The 24,160-nt window shown below is 53.1% G+C and overlaps 2 protein-coding genes across 2 annotated transcripts in view; both read right to left on the bottom strand.

Moving 5' to 3' along the window:
* The window catches only part of Ube3b (ubiquitin protein ligase E3B), a 184,489-nt gene extending 181,289 nt beyond the window's left edge, over positions 1-3,200 (bottom strand). The window contains exon 1 of the mRNA XM_051176459.1: positions 3,195-3,200. The gene's annotated coding sequence lies outside the window, so the exon portion shown is untranslated. The remainder of the gene's footprint in view (positions 1-3,194) is intronic.
* Positions 1-24,160, bottom strand: part of Acacb (acetyl-CoA carboxylase beta) — a 72,793-nt gene that overhangs the window by 22,627 nt on the left and 26,006 nt on the right. Inside the window, exons 13-31 of the mRNA XM_051176470.1 lie at positions 22,352-22,502; positions 22,169-22,272; positions 21,014-21,095; positions 19,081-19,226; positions 18,024-18,174; positions 16,041-16,175; positions 13,540-13,686; positions 12,606-12,794; positions 11,950-12,012; positions 11,013-11,113; positions 10,168-10,256; positions 9,943-10,067; positions 7,636-7,749; positions 6,932-7,045; positions 6,336-6,425; positions 3,587-3,705; positions 2,754-2,891; positions 2,088-2,187; positions 1,895-2,002 (exon numbers count right to left, since the gene is read on the bottom strand). Of these exons, the coding sequence (XP_051032427.1) occupies positions 1,895-2,002; positions 2,088-2,187; positions 2,754-2,891; positions 3,587-3,705; positions 6,336-6,425; positions 6,932-7,045; positions 7,636-7,749; positions 9,943-10,067; positions 10,168-10,256; positions 11,013-11,113; positions 11,950-12,012; positions 12,606-12,794; positions 13,540-13,686; positions 16,041-16,175; positions 18,024-18,174; positions 19,081-19,226; positions 21,014-21,095; positions 22,169-22,272; positions 22,352-22,502 (2,266 nt within the window). The remainder of the gene's footprint in view (positions 1-1,894; positions 2,003-2,087; positions 2,188-2,753; positions 2,892-3,586; positions 3,706-6,335; positions 6,426-6,931; positions 7,046-7,635; positions 7,750-9,942; positions 10,068-10,167; positions 10,257-11,012; positions 11,114-11,949; positions 12,013-12,605; positions 12,795-13,539; positions 13,687-16,040; positions 16,176-18,023; positions 18,175-19,080; positions 19,227-21,013; positions 21,096-22,168; positions 22,273-22,351; positions 22,503-24,160) is intronic.

Genomic DNA, 24,160 nt, shown 5'->3' with positions numbered 1-24,160 from the left:
GGGAAATAGCAAGGCAGGAGAAAGGACAGGCGGGGCTGACAGACAGAGGGACAGACAGAGAAATCTAGGAAAAGGAAGAAGGAAGGAGAGAGTAAAACAGGAGGACCCTCAGCCCCCCAGCCGCCCAGGCCCTTAGCCGCCCAGGCCCTCAGCCCCCCAGGCCCCCAGCCCCTAGTGCCCCCAGCCCCCCAGGCCCTCAGCCCCCCAGGCCCTCAGCCCCCCAGGCCCCCAGCCCCCCAGGCCCCCAGCCCCTAGTGCCCCCAGCCCCCCAGGCCCTCAGCCCCCCAGCCCCTCAGCCAGCCACACAGTAAGAGTGAAAGTAGATTTAAGAAGAAAAGGAAAAAGCCCAGAGGCAAAAGGTACACAGGATAATTTAAGAAAACCTGTCAGGAAACAAGCCAAGCTAAGGTCAGGCGTTCATAAGTAATACGCCTCCATGTGTGTGCTTTATTTGGGAGCTGGGTGGTGGGTTCCCAAGAGATCAAAGAGTAAAAAACAACCAACAACGAATAAACAAAACCTGCATTCAGATGTGTCTGCGTTTGTAAGGTTTTCTTCAGTGAACAACCTATAAAGGCCAAATAAACCCACAAAAATGATGTCCCAGCTAGGGGAGCTCAGCATCTGCCATTGCTTCTGTGGAAGCACCAGAAAGTACCCTCTGCCGGGCACCAAGCCAGGTGGGGGGCAGAGGTCCCTCCTTCAGAGGCAGTGCAGACACGGACACATGTATACAGAAAGACAGATGGAAAGTCAACATCTGGAATCCCCCACAAATCAGGAGGGCCAAGCAGGCACTGACGTTCAGACAGCCTGGCTGGCGGAGTCTCTGCAACCCATTTCACAGACAGAGAAACTGAGGCTCAGAGGGGAAAGTAACCTGCCTGAGGTCACACGGTAATGAAACCCTGCCTGCCTGCCTGGCAGTGCCACACATGCCACTCTGCTCACACCTGTCTGAGGCTGTAAGTCCTGAACAGACACAGCAGCGCAGCCCTGCGTGAGGACATTTGCGAGGCTTGTACGTGCCTGTGACCACTTTAAAAGTTTCTTGTTCCCCCAAGCAAGTTCGCATCTCTGCTTCTAACTAGGCATCTGGGTATAACTTCGGTTATTTAATCGCTAAGTCACCCTGGGAGAGAGAGAAACTCTCTCCCTGCTTCCCTGCTGAAGATGCCGAGGTCCGCGAGGTCCGCTGCTGAGGTCGGCGAGGTCCGCTCATGTCCTCCACACAAGGACACTGGCTACAAGGACTAGCAGAGTTAGGGCAGGACACAGGGTCTGTCCTCTGAAGCTCCGCCACTCCACCTCAGGTGCTCAGCATCCTCCTCAAGCCCAGCCCTCCTCCCCAAGGACCCTGTCACCTCCCTGGTTACCATGGAAACTGTCAGGCTTAGCCCCTCCCTTGCAGTGATGTCATCCAGCACCCTTGGAGCGGGCCAACGGCCTCACAGGAAGGGTCAGTTCAGTGAGGGGAGTTCCACCAAGAGACAGTGCAGCCCCTCCCTCTCTTGCATGCACACATACATGCATGCACACACGCATTCCCTTGGTGCAACACCATTCACATGCTGCCAGGCAGCATGTTTGGTGAGAACCACACATAATTGCTGGAGTGGCCTCCAGATCTGTGGGCTACATTAACTTTAAAAAATTAGATGTACTTTATGTACATGAGCATTATGCTCCTATGCACATCTGTGTACCGCATGCGGCAGACAGTTGTAACCTGTCATGTGGGTGCAGGGGATTGAACCTGATCCCCTGCAGGACCTATAAGAGCTCCTAACTGCTGAGCCACCTCTCTAGCCTCCCATAAGCTTTTTATCCCCAGCCTCGGGTATTTTATGACAGCAACACAACGCAGTGGCCGACAGCCGTCCTCTGGGAATACCTTGGACTGCACAAAGGTACGGAGAATTGGCACCAGCGCCTCGTCCTCCAGGTGGTCCACGCATTGGATGGCCACGTTCAGGATGTGGATGGGTTCCTCTCGAAGGTTCTGCAGGGGAAAAACAAAGGCTGGGGGCAAGAGGGCGGGGCCACAGCCTGCCTCTCCCCTGTGCATCATCACCCACTGGCCTCACCTTGCCGCCATCTTCAGAGTACAGGGAGGTACGCGCCTTACTGAAGAGCGGAGCGTCCTTAGGCACATTGGCAAAGCAGGAGATGACTTCATCAAAGTTCCTGGGGGTGTGGGACGAGGAAAGTTGAGGACTCCTGCCTCACAAGGGTGTGGTCAGCTCTTGCGCGGCACAGCAGCATGTCAGAACTTTGGGCTCCTATCTAGCCTCATCCCTTAGGAATGGACCAGCCTTTCCCACCACTCACTAAGGGGTCTGTAATCCTTCCCCCTCCCCCTTTATTACTTTATCTTTTACATTCCAATCCCAGTTCCCCCTCCCTCCTCCAGCCTGCTCCTCGGAGAGGGTAAGGCCTCCCCTAGGAAGTCTACTAAGTCTGTTCCATCACCTCGTTGAGGCACGGCCAAGGCACCTCTCCGCCCCACACCCCACACCTCTAGGCTGGACAAGCTATCCCTCCATACAGAATGGGCTCCACCAAGTCCGTCTGTGCATTAGAGTTAGATCTTGGACCCACTGCCAGTGGCCTCATACATTGTAAAAAAAAAAAAAAAAAAAAAAAAAAAAAAAAGGGAGTCTAGTTCGGTCTAGAAGTCTGTCATTCTTAACTGCTGTGCCTGGGTCTGGGTTTCCCTGAGCCCAGGTGTTAATGAATGAATGAAGCCACACCTGGTGAGCTCTTCAAATCTCCTGAAGGCGACCATGGCCCCCATGCGCTGACACAGCGGGGAGAACCCACTGTCCATGAAGAGTTCCGTGCTGTGCCTGAGCAGGTCAGGGTTGGAGGCGCTGACGGGCATGGCCATCCTGCAGGGAGACAAGAGACAGGTTGAGGCAGCAGCTGCCAACTGGGCCCTCAGAGCTCTCCTTGGGTAGGATGTTTGGGGAAGCCGGAGCAGGATGAGAGCCTTCCCTCAGTGGGGTCTGGGATGGGGATTATGAGGAGGAGCTGCAGTTGGGGGCGGGAGCTGAGGGGTCACATGAGAACCCTGGACATGGAGTAGACGAGGATCCCCGGAAGTGAGTGAGCGAGTGGTGCATTCAAAGTTCTGAGGAAAATCCAAAGAGGCGAACATAGACACACACAGGTGGTAAGCTCCCAGCCTTGGTTTCCCCCGGAGAGCCCCAGCTCTAGGCATCTGGTAAGGATGCAAGTTTGGACCTGGGATCACTCCCGGCCTCTACGCCCTTCATTCTCCTTCAAGGGCTTCTTTCCTCAACCACGAGCGGGGCTTGCTGTGCTGCCATCCCGAAGGCCCACGCCGAGCACTTTAACCGCTGCTGCGTGACTGAGACACTACACTGTCACTTCATGTCACCAACCATCTTTCAAGGCAGCACACATGGGTCACTAGACAGGAGACGGGCATGGGTAATTATCTCCATTCTACAGAGGACCTACAGGTGGGAAAGGGTCTCCTTTGCAGCTCCCCAGCATCCAGACATTCTTGCCGGATCCTCCCAGAGTGTAAGGCAAGAAACAAGGAGAAACCAGTCCCTACCGGTTGGGGTGGGAAGAGGGCAGCATGAACTGGAACTCCACCACACAGGTGCCGTCTGGGAGCTCCCGGTGCTGTAAGCTGTTTAACTCGTAGGCGATGTAGGCTCTCCGCACATAAACCTGGCAGAGCAGAGGGACAGTGGGCATTCACAGGGCCCAGCGGGCTCTGAAGGGCTGTGCACAGGACCTCTGCAGGCTCTCTGGGCTACATGAGAGGGAATGTCTCAAGGGACTAATAGCAAGTGTTTCAGAGCGTGGGAGGCGATCCTGCTGCAGCCCCCGCTTCCGCTGTTGAAGCATGGAAAACGTGAGTGTGTATCTGTGTTCTAATAAAAAAAAAATTCTTTTAAAAGATTTATTATGTATACAGTATTCTTTCTGCATGTACGCCTGCAGGCCACAAGAGGGCACCAGATCGCATCATCAATGGTTGTGAGCCACCATGTGGATGCTGGGAATTGAACTCAGGACTTCCGGAAGAGCAGCCAGTGCTCTTAACCTTTGAGCCATCTCTCCAACCCCGTTCTAATAAAATTTTATTTAAAGAAATAAATAGTGGCACAGATGTCGGCTCCACTCTAACCATCAGAAATGTAACACAAACCACATCATTATAAACTCCTAGCAGCCACTTAGGAAAAAGATAACTGGTATTTTCTCCTTCCCCAAATACCCAGATATTTTCATCTCAACATGCAATCAATCTAATAAAAAACGGGGCGCTTGACATTCTTTCTTGCACTAAGTGTCTGGAGCGGTGTGTAATTTACACGGTACACAGGCTCAATGGGGACAAGTCCCTTTTCAAGCTCTCGCTAACACAAGTGAGTGGCGGCCACACTGGCCCACTCAGTCCTAGAGCTTTGCAGCTGAGATGGGAACAGGAGAGTCAGGGGTTAGCGCCGCGGGCCTCAGTGCCGCCCTGTGACAGGCTGCTGTGGGAGCTGAGAGAACCCCACTTCTCTCAGATAAACTCCCTGGGGGCCTAAACCCCTTGACGCTCCATGATGGACACAAGCTCTTAGCCTCATAGTTTCGACGTTACTACACTGAGCCCAGACCCCACGAAAACCCGATGCTAAAAACACCGGTGTCTCACGAGCTTCCCAGGTGTAACCCACTGCACACTGACTCGCCGCCAGAGAGACTCACGCACTGAGACTCCCTTCGGAGAAGACGCCAGGAGCCCCACCCCGGCCTAGCATCGCCTACGTCCTTTCTTGTTGCTTTCCGCTCTGTGTAGTGCATGACAGCCGTGACCATGACAACCGGAGTCCTGTGTGTCCTTGTAAACCATTGAACTGGAGTGTGCTTGGGGACCCCAACCCATTTAGGGACAAAACAAACAAACAAAAACAAAACTCTGTTTTCTCAAGAGACTGAGCCTAGACCTGTGCATTCCCAGTGTTCCTGATTCACAAGGAAAAAGCTGAATATAAATGTGCTAATATGGACCTGGAACCTAGCAAAGCGTGTCCTGGAGCCGCAGAGGCAGCTCAGGGGGTAAAAACAATTGCTGTGTGGGCCTGACGACCTGAATCTGATTTCCAGATCCCACGGAAAAAGCCAGGTGTGGTGGCACTTATCTGTCATTCCGGCGTCCCCTACGGTGAGAGGGGAGGCAGAGATGGGAACTCAGGGTCCAGTGCACAGCCTGGCCGTGGAAATGGGAGACCCTGCCTCAAAAAGGCAAGGTAAGAAGGGAGAACCGCACCTGAACAGATGACCTTTAACCTCCTTGGGTGTCCACGTGGTACCTACATACACATTCTCTCTCTCTCTCTCTCTCTCTCACACACACACACACACAGCTGAGGATTCACACTTGTCAGAACAACATCTGCCGGACACAGTGGCCTCGAGAGTGGGACCTCAGAAGGACTCCTTACAAAGTGACAACTGCAAGCCCAGGGCCCCCCTGCAGCGCTCATGTGCCCAAAGGCCCCAAACCAGTCTCCACGAAGACCTAGGCAAACCCAGCATGGGGCCTAAGAGAGGCAGGGAAAGATACGGCTCATGAGGAGCAGAGACTTAGAGTTTGAGGGTCAAGGGTGAGATAAAGCCATCAGTCTAGCTGGGCAGTGGTGGCACACCCCTTTAATCCCAGCACTCGGGAGGCAGTGTCAGGTGGATCTCTGTGAGTTCGAGGCCAGCCTGGTCTGCAAAGCTACACAGAGAAACCCTGTCTCAAAAACCCATCAATCGCTGGACTCAGTCCAGGATTAAGGAAGGTCCTCCTATCTGCAGGAAGCAAGCAGCAGTCTTCAGAGGGACCTGAACACCGCTGGGCTCTGGTGCTCAGGGAGCCTGTTGGATGCTCCACCGGAAAAGCCCTTCTCTGCTCCGAGGGAGGTCGCTGGTATGCTCTGCCCAGGCAGAGATGTCTGTCTGAGATACTTAAGAGTAAGAAGTTTGGACAAGGTGCGTCTGGCTTGGCACTGGGGTGTGGCATCAAGCTACACCGTCCGGAGGAGTATGTTATGCCAGGGCACGGCAGTATTCCGGGCACCAGAAGACGGCTAAGGTGTGAATCCTGATTCTGTCTCTGGCTATGCGGCCTCGAGAAAGTCACCTCACCACTCTGAGCTCAACTTATTTCTCTGTGAGAGGAGAAAAGTAACCCTTCCCTGGAGAGAAAAGGTCATATTTGCAAGGTGCATAGCTCAGGGTTGGGCCGTGCAGGTGAGGGGGGGCCGTGCAGGTGAGGGGGGGCAGGCCGTGGACACTCCGGATGGCTTGCTTCTACTTACCTCCAGCGATGCCATGCAGACGACCTTGTTATCGTGGTAGAAGAAGGTTGGCAGGACGTCGAATATAGTTGTTTCCGAAAGTATTAATTTCTAATGGAAACGAAGGGGCCAAAGAGCAAACAGAAAATGAGCAGGTCTGACCCAGAAGCTGGGTCAGGGCAGGAGGCACAAATAGGCTATGTCACAATCAGTATTGCAGTCAGTGTCTTCCAATGCAGGGGACTCCTTCGCACACAGCCTTGGGAGACGGGACAGTGAAGGGGTAGAGGGTGACTGCGGTGAGGGTGAGGTCCCAGTTTCAAATGCTGATGGGTGCCTAGAAGTTTACAGTAAGCCAGGGCCCTGGCAAGAGCCTGGAAAGAGAAGACCCCGTGCCCCACCCCACAAAGGGCTCATGCCTCCTGGAATGTTCTAGAACACCTTAGTTTTAAACCCTGTACTGGCCAGGAAAGCTTCAAGCCTGTTACCCAGTGCATCCCGTATGCTGATTTCCACACCTGCAGATGTCCCCTGGGGCCACTCTAGCCACTCCCAACTTCACGTCACTCAACCGGGGCTCCTTGAAGGGAATGAAAACCCACGTCCCAAAGACTCACCTTGAGGTTTTCTGGGCAGAACTGGTGGCCATACATGTCAATAGCAGACAGGAAGATGGATTCCACCTGGTTGTGCCGCAGCTCGTAGGAGGGGAGGTGGGAGGCGATCAGGACCTGCGGGGACAGGGCAGAGGGCTGGGAGGACGGAAGCTGGGAGGTGGGAGGGACACACAGACAGACAGACAGACAACAGACACACACACACACAGACACACAGACACACACACAGAGACACACACAGAGACACACACACAGGCAGACACACACACACAGACAGACACAGACACACACACACTGACATACACAAACAGACAGACACACACACAGACACACAGACACACATACACACACACACAGACACACACAGACACACACACATAACCACCCACACACCTACACAGACACACAGAGCTACACACACACAAACACACACAAACACAATACACATGTGTGCACGCATATACAATACATACAAGCATACAAACACACACACTATACCACACAAAGACACCCACACAGACACACACATGAACACGCATACTCATATGCAGGCACACAGACCACAGACACAGACACTTAAACACACAAAGACACACACATGTATACACACACATATACAGACACACTCAGAGACACACCCACGTACCCACACAGACACACACATGTGCATGCACACACACATGACAACATGCTTCGACACCAACCTGCCTGGCCCTGAGGGCCACCTTGCAGTGCTGGCTCCTGCTCAGCTGTGTGAGCTCATTGAGGATGGAGGTCAGCTCGTCTGACAGGGCGGGGTCTGGACCACAGAGCTCATCCTTCAGGGACAACAGAACCCAGGTTGGCTTTGCTCTGCCCGAGGGGACCCGGCCAATATTTGCCATTCATTCACTCGCATCACACGTTCATTCACTGACTCCCCTCCCACATCTGATGGAAAGGGAAACACAGCAGAACCCTTTAGCGTGTATCGGAGCTGCATGTGTGTGGGTGAGCATGTGCACATGCCTGTGAGAACAAAACCGGACCACCACTTATGTCTTCTTCCAGCACATTCTGAGTCAGGGTCTCTCCTGAACCCAGAACTCACTGGTCTGGCTAGTCCCCTAGGCAGCTTGCCTTGGGGACCCCTCACCTGCACCTCCACTGGGGTTACCAGTGGACCACCCTACCTGTTAGCTTTCTATGTGGATGCTTCGAGCCCAAACTCTGGCCCTCACACACATGTGCTACAAGTGTTCCTCCCACAGCCACGCATCCCTCCCTCTCGCGCCTTCGCTGTAAGGCGGGCTTGGGGACGGCTCAGAGCAGGGGCCCCCAAACAGTTCCTGAGATGCTGTCCAGCAACCAGGTTTTCTAAGAGGTACAGCATTCGGAAAGCTCTTTGTACGGGCTAGAGAAACGGCTCAGGGGTATAGAGCGTGTAATGTTCTTGCCCAGGACCTGAGCTAGGTCCCTAGTATTCATGTTACTAAGCTGTAATTCCAACTCCAAGGGACCTGATGCCTTTTTCTGGCCTCTGTAGACACGCACATTCAAGCATGCATGCACTCGTGTGAGGTCACCACCTCCCACATACAACAACTCAAAGTACACTTGTGAGGGGCTGGAGGGATGGCTCAGCGGTTAACAGCACTGACTGCTCTTCCAGAGGACCTGGGTTCAATTCCCAGCACCCACATGTCAGCTCACAACTGTCTATAACTCTAGGTCCAGGGGACCCCATACCCATGGCAAAACACCAATGTATATAAAATAAAAATAAATTAAAAATACACTTTCCTGTTCGCATCTAAGAAGCAACTGGAATCGTACAATTTTGACAACGGCATCATGTTCTATTTTCGCCGTCACTAATATCCTATGACCGCTGAACCACACTAAGATCCAAGATTAGGAACCAAAGGTCAGGATCTAGACTCAACTAGGAGACAAAGCTCTGGGCTGACTGTGAGGAAGTTTCTAGGTTAGGTCAATTGAGGTGAGGAGCCCCACCCTGAATGTGGGCGGCGCCATTCCCTGCGTTGGGGGCTTGGACCTGCTTCCTGACCGTGGCTGCAAACAGCTGCCAAGCCTTCCTTTCATGATGCACCGCACCCTCGTGTCCTCACGAGGGCCACAGTGAACCCTTTCCTTCTTATGGGGCCATTGTCAGCTAAGCTCCTCCTCCTCTCCCTCTTCTTGTCCCTCCCCCTTTCCATTCTGGAATGGAACCCAGGTCCTAGCCCTGCCAGGCAAGTGCTCTGTGACGAAGCCACACCCCAGCCTGGTCCCCAACTATTTTCTAGAAAGGGAAGGAAGTAAAGAATTAGGCTTTGCAGGTGGTTTGACCTCTGACCTCACTACTTGACTTTACTATTGCTTACAGTGTGGCGGCACAATAAAACTTTATTTGTAACAATAGGCTCTGTGCCAGGCCCTCTTGGCTGCTTTAAACATATATTAATTAGTTTTGAAGATGGTATACTAAATTCATTTGATTATTATTGTTGTTGTTAATTTTGACAACAGGACTCCCTATGCGGCTCAAGATCAACCTGAGGAAGAGGGAGAGGAGGAGGGAGAGGAGGAAGGAAAGGAGGAGGGAGAGGAGGGAGGAAAGGAGGAGGGAGAGGAAGAGGAGGGAGAGGAGAAGGGAGGAGGAAGGAGAGGGAGGAGGGAGAGGAGGAGGGAGGTGGAGGAGGAAGGAGATGGAGGAGGGAGAAGAGGAGGGAGAGGAGGAGGGAGACGAGGAGGGAGAGGAGGAGGGAGAGGAGGAGTGAGAGGAGGAGGAAGGAGAGGAGGAGGGAGAGAAGGGAGAGGGAGAGAAGGAGGAGGGAGAGGAGGAGGAGGGAGAGGAGGAGGGAGAGGAGGAGGGAGGGGAGGGGAGGGAGGGGGAGGAGGGAGAGGGAGGAGGGAGAGGAGGAGGAGGGAGAGGAGGAGGGAGGGGAGGAGGGAGAGGAGGAGGGAGAGGAGGAGAGAGAGGGAGGAAAGCCCCGTCGCATCCCCACGGGCACTGGTCCCTGTCTTACTATCAGCATGATCACCAGCTGGTTCTTCTTGGCCACCTGTGCATGTGAGAAGATGCAGTCCAGCACCGGGCCCATGTCCGGCTTGAACTGCTCTCTCAGGTTGATCACGCACTTGTCATAGTGGGCTGTGGGAGAGACAAGAGAGCCAGAAGGGTGAGGCTGGCGGTGCCCGCTTGCCCTGCCCAGAGCTTGTGGCTGACGCCAGTGGTGGGGGACATCTCTTGCCTTGCTGGAAATGACGCTCCACATTCAGATACCTCCGCAGGAGGTCCAGCACCACGGTCTTCATGTAGCCCCGGGTCCCACTGCGGTACCTGGGGAGCCAAGAGCATCCTGTCACCAGGAGTACGGCCTCCTGAACGCTCTTCCGGCTTTAATAAGGGAAGCACTCTTCTGACAAGGACTTCAGGCTTGAGGGTGGCATCACACAGGGAGACCCTGTCTCTGAACACCCAGTGCTGGGAGCTAGGCCAGTGGTAAAATACTTCCCGAGCATGTGCAAAGCCCTGGTTACAAGGGGGCATTGCGAGAGGAGGGAGAGAGAGGGTGGGTGGGAAGGAAGGGGGAGGGGGAGGGGATGAGGGGGAAGGGAAGGAAGGGCGTGGAGTGGACTTGGTGCTGGCTGGGGCTGGTCAGTGAGGCCATGACTTGTTCACCAAACCAGAGTCCAGACTGGGCCGGTCCCCCGCCAGGACTAAGCCTCTAGACAAGCCCAGAGAGAAGGAGAAACCTTAAGAGTTGAGCTACTAAAAGAGGAAAGCCAATTTTAGCAGATTTTAACCACAAAACAAATATTTCCAATGACCTATGTAACACATAAAGACGTTTGCCGAAGCCGGACTTGAGGACATTTGCAAAAACACTTTTCGTAAATTTCCCTTCCTTTTTTGGAACAAAATGCAGTGTGGTTTTTTTTTTTTCTCTTCTATAGTATTCCTTAACATGGGGATGGATTTCCTTCCCACCTCCCCTCCCTGACTGGGGGTTGAAGCCAGGGAGGGCTTCACGTGGGCACGCACGCACTCACGCACGCACGCACAGGAGATATTGCAGCCCCTAGATGCACTTGCCTCTGGACCAGTTGCACAATGCTCTGTGTGTTCATGAAGAAGACCTCACGGTCTGCCTTCCGCTGCAGGGTGGCGGCGTGGCAGTCCAGGATGACGGCTATCTAGATAAGAACACAGAACAGGTCAGGCCACACTGACAGCCACATGATCCAGTCGTCACAGGGTAGGATCACGAGGGACCCGCCACAGGTTCCCAGGGAGGTCCCAGCCTGGTTGTACTCAAAGACACAAGCCACCCGGCCTCTTCCTAACAGCCCTTCGATGTCTCTCTGGCGACCAGGAGCTCAGAATGACAGGAGCCACACAAAGATAATGAGCAAAGGAAATGTGGCCTCCTCCCTCTCTGACAGGACTCAGGGGAGGAGGGAGCATCCAGCAAAAGCGTGGGCATGGGAGGGAGATGGGTCCTGCCTTTACATGAAAGTTCGTGTGATTGGCATGTTTCCTTTTACAATTACTGTGCTTTGTGTGTATGACATATGTGTGCATGACACATGTGGAGGTCAGGGTCCTCTCCTTCCACGCTTATGTGGGTTCTGAGGATCCGACTCAGGTCATCATGCTTGCTTGGCAAACGTCTCTACCTGCTGAGCCATGTCACGCTCCCCCACCCCCCAATAAAAGGTATTTTTAAATGTGAAATTTCAGAAAAGTCCCAAATGCATCCATCTCGCCATGGGGGTCTCTATTCTGGTTGGGAAACAGCTGGCCCCTCCTCCAGCTGTGATGTATAGATAGTCACTCAACTGTGCCCTATCCTCTCCTCATCCCCCTCCACCCCCTCCCTCCCCTGACAACCATTGACGGACTTCCTTTCTACACTGATTGCCTGTTCCGGACTCTGAGGTCTTTTGACTGGCTCCTTTCCCTTAGCATAAGGCTCATGATGTATGACTCTTAGCGCCATTCCTCTTATATGGCTGAACAATATTCCAACCTTCAGGAGCTCGGGGTGTAGCTCCGTGGTAGAGTGCTTGCCTAGCATGCCTGAGGGCCAGCACTGCAAAAAACAAAACAACAGTTTCAACCTTTAGAGATGCTGACCTCTGGCAACCGCCTGGCCCAGCTTCTCAAGGGCTAAGGTGTGTGGGGGATGATGGGTAAGGACAGCAGGAAGGAATGGTGAAGGCAGGTTTGGGAAAATGACCTTCACGTGCTCAAGAGCAGAAAAGTAAACTAGGCAGGCCAGAGAGAATGAACAGCTTTTATAGTAACAGGATGTAAATACTGATAGTTTCCCTTCCCAAGACACATGAGGCCCACAGCTACAGACTTCCAAAACCAGGGACCGAGGAACAAGATTCTGCTGCTAATGATTTGAGCTAGCCTGGGCTAAGGCAGTTAGTTTTATTTGCACCCGTGACTCCCCGTCCCCCACCCCCACCCCCCACCTTGATCTTGAGCTGTTGGAGTGAGGCCTGGGGGCCCGCGGCAGATATCGAATGCCTGACCAATGGGAGAGAACGCTGGAGTTCTATAGAAAAAGTTAAAAAGAAGCCATGGGCCCACATTTGTGCTGGCCCAGCTTGTGCGAGGCTGGCCAAGGCAGTGTGAGCATAGCTGTGTCTGACCAGGGCTGGCTCGGGCACACACCTGTTGGCTGGGGAACTGACATAACACGGAAGTGATGTTGCTTGCATACTGGGCCATGACCCTGCGCACCGCCTTCTCCACGGGTGCTGGGATGCGGCCTGCCACGCTGGTCATGATCTCCTGCAGCTCCAGGAGAGGTAGGGACGGGTGCCGGAGTGTCATCATGAGCTTCTGAACCCAGTCCTTCAGCTGCAGAGGAGGGACAATGACATCAGCCGCCACCTCACATGTGCGTGCGTGCGCGTGGGCGCCTCCGTCTGCCGCCGCCATGGGCGCCCTACCCAACTCAACCCCAAGTCAACCTTCCAATGCAGGGGCCCAGCAGCCAAGTGGAGTTGCTCAAGTCTCCCCACACAGAGAGGCCCCCTGGGTCCCTCTCTGGGTAACTAGACAGCCAGCATGGAGGGGGAGGACAAATAAGGGCATGTGACAAGAAATGCTCGTGGGGACTTGATTAGCGCCTGGTAGAATCCAGAGATCTTTTTTCTCCCATTCTCTTTTTTAGCTTATTTGTATTCCTTTTAAACTATGTGCATGTGTTTGTGCGTGCACGTGTTTGTGCGTGCACACGAATGCTAATACCCTCAGAGGTCAGAAGAGGTCGCCCGATCCCCTGGAGCAGTGGTTACAGACTGTGAGCTGGCCCACTTGGGTGCTGGGAACCCACTGAACCTGGGTCCTCTGAAGAGCAGTACGGGCTCCCAACCCCTGGGCCACTGAGCAGCCTCTTCTCCCTCTTTATCTATTTCCCATTTGTTTGTTTTTTCATAGACAGCCACAGCGGGCCGGCAGAATGACCACTCCCTATTCATGACGGAAATGAAAACAGCGAGCTCACTTATGTCACACAAAGCTACTCAGCGGGCAGGAAACCCTCCCGGCTCAGCACAGGGCCCTGTGTACACCGGGACACCAGGGTCTCGCTGGCTCTCACCTTCGTGCTGAAGAAAGGCTCGGGCAGGCAATAGCCACTCATGACATTGGTCAGATTTTCCAGGACGCTGTGGGACACCTGGTGAAGCTTCTCCCCGAGGATGGGCAGGGTCTGCTGGGCAGGGAGTTCCCCTGTGAACGGCTGTGCCTGGTGAGGCACACGGACAGGTCAGGACAGGGCAGACAACTGACCCAAACCCCCACTGACCTACTTAGATGAAGCCTGAGAAAGAACGAGAGGCGCATCATTGCTGAGTTCAAGTCTGGGTCCAGGCTCTCCAAATTATCCCCTTGAGAATGGCACAAATTCCGTAACTTACACTCCAAACAATTTTAGAGGGGGTTCTATTTTTATTCTTTTTGATAAGTAATATCTCCTTATTCCCTTTTTTTTTCTCTGTTTCTCTCTGTTTTCTCTGTAAGTTCCTGCCCTGTTTCGTTTTGAGGCAGGGTCTCACTATACAGCAAAGGCCAGCCTCAAACTCCTGAGTGCTATGACTACAGTCCTGTGCCAACATGCCTGACACCTGTGCCAACATGCCTGACGCCTGTGCCAACATGCCTGACTAAATCAATGTGACTTTCTAAATTTGTCCTAAAAATAAGGTTTATTTTAGTTGTGTGTATATGGGGGGTGGGTATGCACACATGGGTGCAGGTGCCCATGGAGGCCAGAGGCGCTGGCAGTGAGCTGCCCAACATGGGTGTGGGAATCAAACTCCTGCTCCTCTGTAAGAGAAGCAAATACTATTAATCACCGATTCATCTCTCTAGCCTCGATTTAAAAAAAAAAAATTATTTGTATGTGGCCCTGAGACTTGAACCTATCGCCTTAAACATATTATGCATATACTCTGTCCTATATGCTAAATGAAATAAGCTATAGACGAACTGGCAAGTACTGTATGATCCCCATCTTCCGGGACACTTAGGGCACTCAGATCCCAGGGGGAGTGTAAACTAATGGTTGCTGGGAGCTGGGCAAGGAGGGAATAGAAAGTTGGTGTCTAGTGGGCATGGTTTCAATTTTGTTAAGAAAGAAAGGGTTCTGATCAGTGGTGATGGTTGCCCAACAATGCAGGCCTAACACTCCGTCGGAAATGGCCAATCTCAGAATGACAAAGGCAGGGGCCGGGGGACAGGGAGCTCAGTGGTAGATGGTGGTCAGCATGCATGAAGCCCCGGGTTCCATCTCCAGCATGTGGGACAGAACACGCGTGTGTGTGTGCGCACGCGCACACACACACACACACACACACAGATAAAATTAGTAAGTTATATATAGTTAACCACAATCCTAAGATCTGAGTAAAGTATGTATGTTGGTTAACCAGTAGTAATTCATTGTGACTAATGGATCTAATGATCATAACAGAAATCACATGAATAGTGATTAGTAATAAATATTGTTGAATTAATAACAAGGCAACTGGGTGCATGGAATATGAAAACCCTTTGAAGGCGCTGTAATCCTGCAAGTCTAAAGCTGTATGAAACATAAAACCTGGTTTATATAGCACATATTAATTGAACAAGATAATACTTTTTTGTTTTGTTTTTTGAGACAAGGGCTTCTCTGTGTAATAGCCCTAGCTGTCCTGGATCTCACTCTGTAGACCAGGCTGGCCTCAAACCCACAGAGATCTGCCTGCCTCTGCCTCCCGAGTGCTGGGATTAAAGGTGTGTGCCACCACTGTCTGGCACAGAAAATATTTTAAAGGTAGTCCGAGATAGCTCACAGAGCCAGGCATGATGGTACACACCTACAACTTGGAATGTGGAGACAGAAAGACCTTGAATTCAAACCCAGCCTGGGCTACAGAGTGAGCCATGGCCAGCCTGAGCTACATAGCAGGACCATATTGGCAGTGAGATAGCTCGGCGGGTAAATGCTTGCCATGCAAGTCTGAACTCACAGCAGGGAAACCAACACCCCGAAGTTGTCCTTTGACCTCTACTAGCACACGATGGCACACAAGCACACACACACACACACACACACACACACACACACACAATAATAGCAGTAACAGTAATTAATAAAATAATTTTTAAATCCAAGGGCTGGGAATACAGCTCAATGCTGAAGTTCTTGCCAGGTATGATCAAGACCTTGGGTTCACTCCCAGCACTGAAAGAAAAACAAAACAAAACAAAAGCCAACTTCATGAGCTGGGTTGAGAATCGAGAACAACCACGTAGGGAGAGAGTGAGCTGAGGCACTGCCTGGGACAGGCCCTGACCCGGCTCCAGGGAGAGGCTTGTGTGGACTCCTGAAGCTGCAGACAGAGATGGAAGGGAAATGCTAAAGGTCACGGGCAGCAGCTCTGCTTGGCCCTTGGCACCTGGGTTTTGCTCCAAGCAGGATGAAGAGCTGTGAAGGGATTGGAGAAGTCGGGACATGGCTGTGAGGGTTTCCACATTACACTGTCACCAGGGCCGAGCGTGCCTAGGAATGACCCAGACAAGCCCAGGAACAGCCAGAGCTGCTGTGTTACGTACCGCATGCACCTTTGAAGGGTCATCCAGTTCTAGCCTCGCCACTACGCAACCAGCCTCCAGCACGACGCCTGGGCGCTTGACGTACCTCACCCGGCCGCTCTCCTGTGCGCTCAGGGTCATGATCATCTTCATCACCTGATTTGCAGAAAAGAAGACAAGGTCAGAGTTCCCTGGTGCCGCCATCCTGAGTCACTCCAAACTAGCGACTATGGAGCGGGGAAGGCATCCTGCTGACAGCAAATCTCTGCGCACCGCCCAAGCACAGGACAAGAACCCTGTCATTTCTTCCAGTCTGCTGCGCACCAGGCATGGGCAGGCGTCACCAGGAATGCCTCCATCTGCGAGGCCAGCCAAGGAGGCAGATGTGTGTACCACCCATTTCACAGTCACGGGAATCGTTTCCTTTTGATTTGTGGGGCTGGCGATGAAACCCAGGGTTTCATGCATGCCAGACGGGCGCTCTACCGCCCAGCTGCATCTCCGGGTTTCGTGCATGCTAGACAGACGCTCTACTGCCCAGCACACCTGCAGTGTTTCGTGCATGCTAGCGGAACGCTCTACCGCCCAGCTGTGCCTCCAGCGGTCAGTGTAAAAGTCAAGTGTGTCCTAATGATGCTCTTGGTCAATGATAGATTGCGTAGATGGTGCAGCGCCACAAGACTGCGAGGGAGCTGGCCCAGTGACTGATGACCCAATGACACAGTTTGGATCTAGCCATGTCCTGACTGTGGTCACACCAGTGTGAAGAGCTGTTGCACTACCTGTCCGGGAGGGCACAGTGCAGCACCCACACTTAAACACTGAGACTCTGTTGGCGGTGGCGGCGGCCTCTTGCATCTCAGTCTCAGGTCACATCGACACCTCAAGTGACTAAAGGACACTTTCCAGGTTTGTGCAAATACACTCCTCAGTGTCCACATGACAAAGCGGCCTGGGGACACATTTCTCAGAACATATCCCGTTTCTGAATGACACGGGGCTCTCGGCCTCTCTCCACACCCCCAGCTGTCTAAAACAGGCCTTTAGCACCACACCCATGGTGGAGGGCGCCCTCTAGAGAGCGCTTTGTAGAATGAAGCACGTGCTTGAAATCTCGCCTAACCCAGTGTCTAAAGATGCCTAAGATTTGTGACCACGGCACCAACTGTGGGCCATGGTAACATGCTGCTTCTGGCTCGGTCGTCACCCTCACCCATTCCAAAACCGCCTTCCTGTGTCTGAGCATCCGTCCCCTCCCTTACAGAGAAAAACTGAGGCGGAGGAGGTCATTTCTTCTGAAGAACCACTGGCTTTTCTCACAGCAGAGAGTGGAGGCCAGGCTGGCAGCTTGGCTCTGTGCGCTCTCAGGCAACAACAGACTTAGCTCACCTTCCCGGGTGTGATCTCTTCATGCATGTGACGCGGGAATCACACGTGAGCCCGCCTCATGAACTTGCTGAGGTTATAAAGGGGAAGACGGGGTTGGGGTGTAGCTCAGTGGCAGAATGCTTGCCTAGTGTGCTTTAGGTCATGGTCCACCCTCATCACAGAAGGAACAAACACACAAAAAGAGAAGGTGCTTAGGTCGGCACCCACTGGACAGTCAGTGCTTGGTCAGTTCTGGCCGAGACTTTAGTCTTTGCCGCCACCATTACTAAACAGGCTTCGTTTGTTTGTCTCTTGGGGTTTGTTTTGTTTTGTTTTTCGAGCTTTTTTGCTTTGGAGCCTGTCCTGGAACTCACTCTGTAGACCAGGCTGGCCTCAAATTCACAGAGATCCTCCTGCCTCTGCCTCCGGAGTGCTGGGATTAAAGGCGTGTGCCACGGCCTGGCTTACTAACCAGTTCTTACTCCTTCCAAGCGGTGTGGCCTATCAGAGCTGTTTTAAAAGTATTCTTTGAATATCCCAAGTTTAGGCGGAACCTCACAAGCCAAGGACAGAGGCGAGGCTTGAAGGCTGAGGGGCAGGGTTTCGGGGCTACAGACCCACACCCCCAGGGCTGACCTCCATCTCCGCAAAGCTGCTCCCAGCTTCGACGTGGCCCCCATCCTCCACCGTGTACTGTATCAGCTTCCCAGCCGAAGGGGACCTCAGGACCGTGGGGTCGTTCTCCTTTTCAAATACGCACGTTTTATTGCCGATAGTGATCCGGTAACTGAGGAGAATGAGATTTGGGAGACAGATGAGGCCAGCCAGGGAGCCAGACTTCAGCGGAACTTCCTCTTTCCTAGGGCAGGCTTCCACCAGCCTCTGTGAGGCACAAGGGCCTTTATTGCTTGTGGCTGAAAACTAGTTTCTGTTACCTGCATAATCCCCTAGAGCCTGGCACAGGACAACCAATCAACCAACCAATACTATTTATTCAATAACTCTTAACCTATTCTAAATCTTTCCTTTAACTGAACTGGGGAAGGCAGATTTTGGGCAGAGTCTACAAGAATCTTGAATATTCTTAGCAGATGGAGCATGGTTAGAAGGCAGAGTAAGTGGTACCGAGGTCAACTCTAACCTACCTTCTTCTAAAATATTGGGGGCTGGGAACAGGGTCCCCGTAACGGCACCCTTCCACTCAGCAGGACACGAAGCCAGCCACTTCCCGTCACTGTCTGCTGTGTGTCACCTCCTGCCATGGGCTGGAAGCCCAGGAGCGATGGTATGCATAGTGCTAGCCTCATCCCTACTCAAGCCCACCGCCCACAGTAGCTCAGTGGCCAGCCGCTGGGTGGTGTATGTAGTCTGTGCTCACCCTGTAGGGCTGTGGGGCCCTGTAGCTCAGACCCGGGTTAGCTGGCGCCTTCTCACTTACCCTGCAGACCGTGACACTGGCTGCCACGGCTTGTTTGTCCCGACTCTTCTGGTTAAGTGGAAAATGGACACTGCCGGGAACCCCCACCCTCAAACACCCGCCAGGTGCATGGAGTCCAGCCAGGGTGGGGACTCTCTCCGAATGCCCCAGAATGAACCAAAGCAGGCTTTATCTAGAAACTCGGGCCTGCACAGAGGCCAGCTCCTACAGAGAAAGCGGCACATTCCCACTTCCCAGGCCACGGCGCTCACACACCTGTCCACCTCTTCCTTCATGTATGTTGTGTAACTGCTGCCGTTGTAGGACAGGAGAAGCCCCCCATCGTTCAGACGGTGGACATCAATCTCGATGTGCCAGTTGTTCATGATGAGAACGAACATAGTCAGGGACTGCCGGGCCACCTGTGGGGACATCAGAGCCCTCAGGGTTCCTGTGATGATGAGCAAGAGCCAGCAGTCTGCTCCCACCCTGGATGTGGACAAACGGCCTCAGGCTGCAGGCACACGGCCCTGTGTAGTCACCCCTGGCTGAGCTGGGCTGAGCTGGGATGTCTGTTCCCAAGCATCACTAGGGCTGGCGGGGAATGCCGCTTGCGCTCTGGGTGAGGCCGCTGTGGAGGCTTCACCAGGGACCTAGTTCACTGAGCTGTGTGTGCCTCCCAAATTCCTCTGCTGAAACCCAGCCTCCAAGGAGAGCTCAGTGGGCAATGGGACCCCTGGTTCAAGTGCATCATGAGGGCGGAGCCTTCTTAACACCCTTACAGATGGGACCCAGGGTCGTGAGGTGACACAGAAGGTCAAAGGTGAAGGTACTTGCCATCAAGCCTGACAAGCTGAGCTTGACACCTGGGATCCACATAGTGGGAAGAGAATCAACTCCTGAAAGGTACCTTTGACCTACACACACACACACACACACACACACACACACACCTACACACACACACACCTACACACACACACACAAGTACACATACAGAGGTACACACACACAAAGGTACACACACAGGTACACATACACATCATATACCACACACACACACACACCTACACACACACACCTACCTACACATACCCACACACCTACACACACACCTACATACACACACCATATACCACACACACACCATACACCACACACACACCATATACCACACACACCATACACCACACAGACACCTACACACACACACACACACACCTACACACACACACAGGTACACATACACACCATACACCACACACACCATATAACACACACACCCCCCCCCACACACACCATACACCACACAGACACCTACACACACACCCACACACCCACACACACACCATACACACACACGCACACACACACACGCACACACACACGCACACGCACACACACACACGCACACACACACACAGACACCTACACACACACACCACACACACACACACACGCACCATACACCACACACACACACACAGGTACACATACAGAGGTACACACACACAGGTACACACACACAGGTACACACACACACCATATACCACACAGACACCTACACACACACACACGCACACACACGCACACACACACGCACGCACGCACGCACGCACACACGCACACGCACACACACACGCACACACGCACACACACACGCACACACATGCACACACACACACACTGCTGTCTCATAGACACAGATGTACACACCCGAATGAAGAAACCAGCATGTTGAATTTAAGTGTTTAATTAGAAGCTCCGGCACTCCCGAGAGCTCCCTTGCCCTCTCCCCTACTGCACGAAGTCACAGCAAAGGAAGGCGCCCACTACAAACCAGGAAATGGGCCCTCAGAAGATACTGAATTGGCCCCACCTTCTGCTGACCAGCCCCTGGTCTACGGTACTCTGCCATTAAAGCCTGAGTATGGACTGACTTACCAGAGTCTGGACACTAGAGGGAGATGTGTACATTGGGTTCCCGCACAGGCTCTACACTTCCACTACAGTAAAAGACCAGCCTAAACCGGCTTTATCTGTCGTATCTTCATAACATGCACTCAGGTGTTAGTTCACACATAGACAAATGCTTTGTGATAAAACAGAGAAATACATCTCCGCATTCTCCGGGTACCACTCGGCCTTCCTCTCCTAAACTCAGAGTGCTCAGGACTCAAGGACGTGGACGCAGAGGGCGTGCCTTTACCTTGAGAATGTACTTGATGCCTCCGTAGATCAACTCCACATCCACAATGTTCAGCAGAGAATCAGCTGGGAGGACCTGGCCCCTGATGGAGAAAACAGACATGGCACCAGTTCAGGAAGGAGATCCCTATAGGACCTCCGTGACCCCCGAAAGCCGGAATGGAACTCAGAGGCAGAGCGGGTGCCCCTAAGTGAGCAGTCCTGGGCTCCGCCCCAGCATCATGCTGGAACTCAGTCTGTAGAAATCACAGAGATCCTCCTGCCTCTGTCCCCCGAGTGCTGGGATCAAGGGCGTGCGCCACCAATGCCCGGCTTGCTGGGCTAGCTGTTTGCCCTTCATAGGATCAGCAAAAACCAGACAGAGCAGAGACAGGGTCAAAGGTGCCCAACAGGGATCCCAGAGAGACGGGACACCTTAGTGATGGCTTCTCCCGGGAGAGAGTCCCTCACGGAAGTCAGGTGTGGTTGCATGTGTCTATTAGCCTGGCCCTGGGGAGGCTAAGTTAGCCTGGCATACACACCCACACTGTTTCACAACAATATAAATGAGGGAGTGGGGGGCATGCCACGTTCTAGCACACTCAAAGGCAGTGATCAAGACTACTGTTTATCCTTTGACACTTTCTGTGGGGAAGTTATTCTTTGTCATGGTACTTCTCAAGAGAGGGCACTCCGTTCCTATTGCTGGGACACTCAGGGGACAAGCCTCCTTTGGCCTCTGGTCAGCAGAAGTGATGGACTCTGTCACCCATCACCCTACAATACACAGGACAGTCCTCCCAAATGATCAGAGCTCAAGTTGCCTTGCAGCCTTCACCGCACCCTACGGACTCTCCATTCCCACAAACCTGTCTGAGCTCACCCTCAGCCTCTCCCAAGCAGTACAGGTTTATCCACGGAATGTGGAGGGTAAGCCCCAAGGAGAGGCAGGTACCCCAGATCCCTGGTGACAAAGTCCCCTCAAAGCACATCCCACCTGGTATGGTGGCAAGCAAGTATGACCCCAGTGCTCAGGAGGCTGAGGCAGGAGGATCCCACTTTGATGCCAGCATGGGCTACTTAATGAGAGTCTATTTCCAAACACGACAGAGAGCCCATCCTGCCCTCCAGGCTGCCCACACATCACAGGACAGAACGAGGGAGCTATCTGCCCTACCTTTCCAGGGAGTGCAAGAAATCCGTCATGCAGGTTCTGAACATTGCATCTGCCACGTTCAAGGCCCCACACACCACCCCGAGCATGATGTCTGGCTTCTCTGCCTAGGAAAGACTCCAAGTCTCAGTACCTGCCAAAAGCGTGGGCCTCAGCCACCCCAGGGCAGGCAAAGCGGCTTCCTACCTGCACCCGCTCAGCGATGAGATGGTCCAGCCACCCCGTGTCGATGTCGTTGTTCTGGAAGTTCTCAGTCTCCAGAAGGTTCACGAGATACTCCACGGTGGTCCGGAAGTCACCCCGGATGGACAGCTCCTTTAAGGCCACTACCATGTTGCTGGAGAGGAAAGACACGCTTCGTTTCCACAGTTACCCACGGTTCCTGTGGATGTTTGTGACGTTTCTCAGCGCACCTGGGAGCTTCTGGATGGGGTGACCAGGCTCTCAGGCTCTGTTCCACATGGACTAGCTGAGTGATCTCACGTGAGTAACTAGACCACCCCCAGCCTCAGTTACCTCATCTGAAAAATGGGGTGACAACCCTGACGCCTGCAATATGAGGTTTGCAAAGAGGTGCTCCGTGAAAAGCAGTTCCGGTAAACACACCAGCTGCTGTGCACATGATGAGGCCCTAACTGTCCTGATATGTAGTGATCCACAAAGAGGGGCGTGTCTCTCTGGCTCTGGCACCCCTTGCCTGTCCTCGGGAGACCCACTTCTGCCCGTCCTGGGCCCGCTTTGCTGCCCTGGCTCAGCGGCTTGGCAAGCCGCAAGGCTACATGGGTCTGCAGTGAATGCTGATGGGGACGGGCACTAGGCTGAGCGTATTCCTGGAAAGAAGGTCCCAACCACTGACAGCTCCGCACAAGCCAGGAGCAGCCATGGGGTGAAGGCGATGACATCTAGGTTTTAGCCACAAGGAAATAAAGATACAGGGAGGGTCAAATGACGAAGTCAACAGGCCTCGCCGGTGTAGTGTCAACACCTGGATTTGAATGTGACCAGGACACCTGACCCAAGGAGACCAACTTGCCCCAGGTGGCTTGACATGGGAGAGCCAATCATAGAACCCAAGACAAGTGCTTCCCTCTGCTAGACTAACAGAAGTAAAATCTGGGGTTTCCCTCCCAGGTCCACAGCAGCTGCGCACAGCACCACAGCTGGAGATTCGCCTCGGGGCTCACTGGGCGCAGGCCGGGTCCCCCTCCTCGAGTTAATTAAGTCTGGTTTGCTGGGAATCTCCCTCCACACTCTCCAAACAGAACGTGATTAAAACGAATTAGTCTCAGCTGACAGAGGAGTCCCGCCATCGAAACTGTCACACTGAACTAGATTAATTCACGGTTGAACAACCAGGCCATTCTAATGGTTTTGTTTTTTTTTTTTTAATGTGCACTGGTATTTGGCCTGCATGTCAGTGAGGCTGTCAGATCCCCTAGCATTGGAGTTACAGATGGTCATGAGCTGCCATGTGGGTGCTGGGAATTGAACCTGAGCCTCTGGAAGAACAGCAGGGCTCTTGACCACTGAGCCATCTCTCCAGCCCCTTAGCCTAATTTTCTTCTTCTTCTTCTTTTTTTTTTTAATGCAACAATCCCCGATGTCTCTGGGCTCTTCTCTCTGGGGGGGGGGGGTGACTACCTGGCTGCATGGGATGTTTCATTAAAACACAAACTGGATTTTCCCTTCCTCTGCCCACATCAAGGCAGGGGGATTTAAGAGGAGAGGCAGGGAGTCCTTGGTTAGCATGAGTTTCTCCGTCTGGAGAAACTACTATGGCAGGATTTGAGTAAGCAGGGAGCATAGGCCACTGTCACAGCCTTGGGGTGGAGATCAAGGAGGAACAGGACATACCCAGAAGAAACATTCTCAGAGTGAAGACAGAGCTATTCATGAGGTGGACATTTTAAGGTGTCTCTGTCCTTGGAGCCTAGAGCTCCGCACCATTAGACCTCTTGCATGCTCAAGACCCAGTGGCCTTGGTGAGCTCTCCAC

This window comes from Phodopus roborovskii, unplaced genomic scaffold, assembly GCF_943737965.1.
Source record: "Phodopus roborovskii unplaced genomic scaffold, PHOROB, whole genome shotgun sequence".
Lineage (NCBI taxonomy): Eukaryota > Metazoa > Chordata > Mammalia > Rodentia > Cricetidae > Phodopus > Phodopus roborovskii.
The sequence above is the reverse complement of the archived record's forward strand: the minus strand, read 5'-3'. Positions and strand labels throughout refer to the sequence as shown.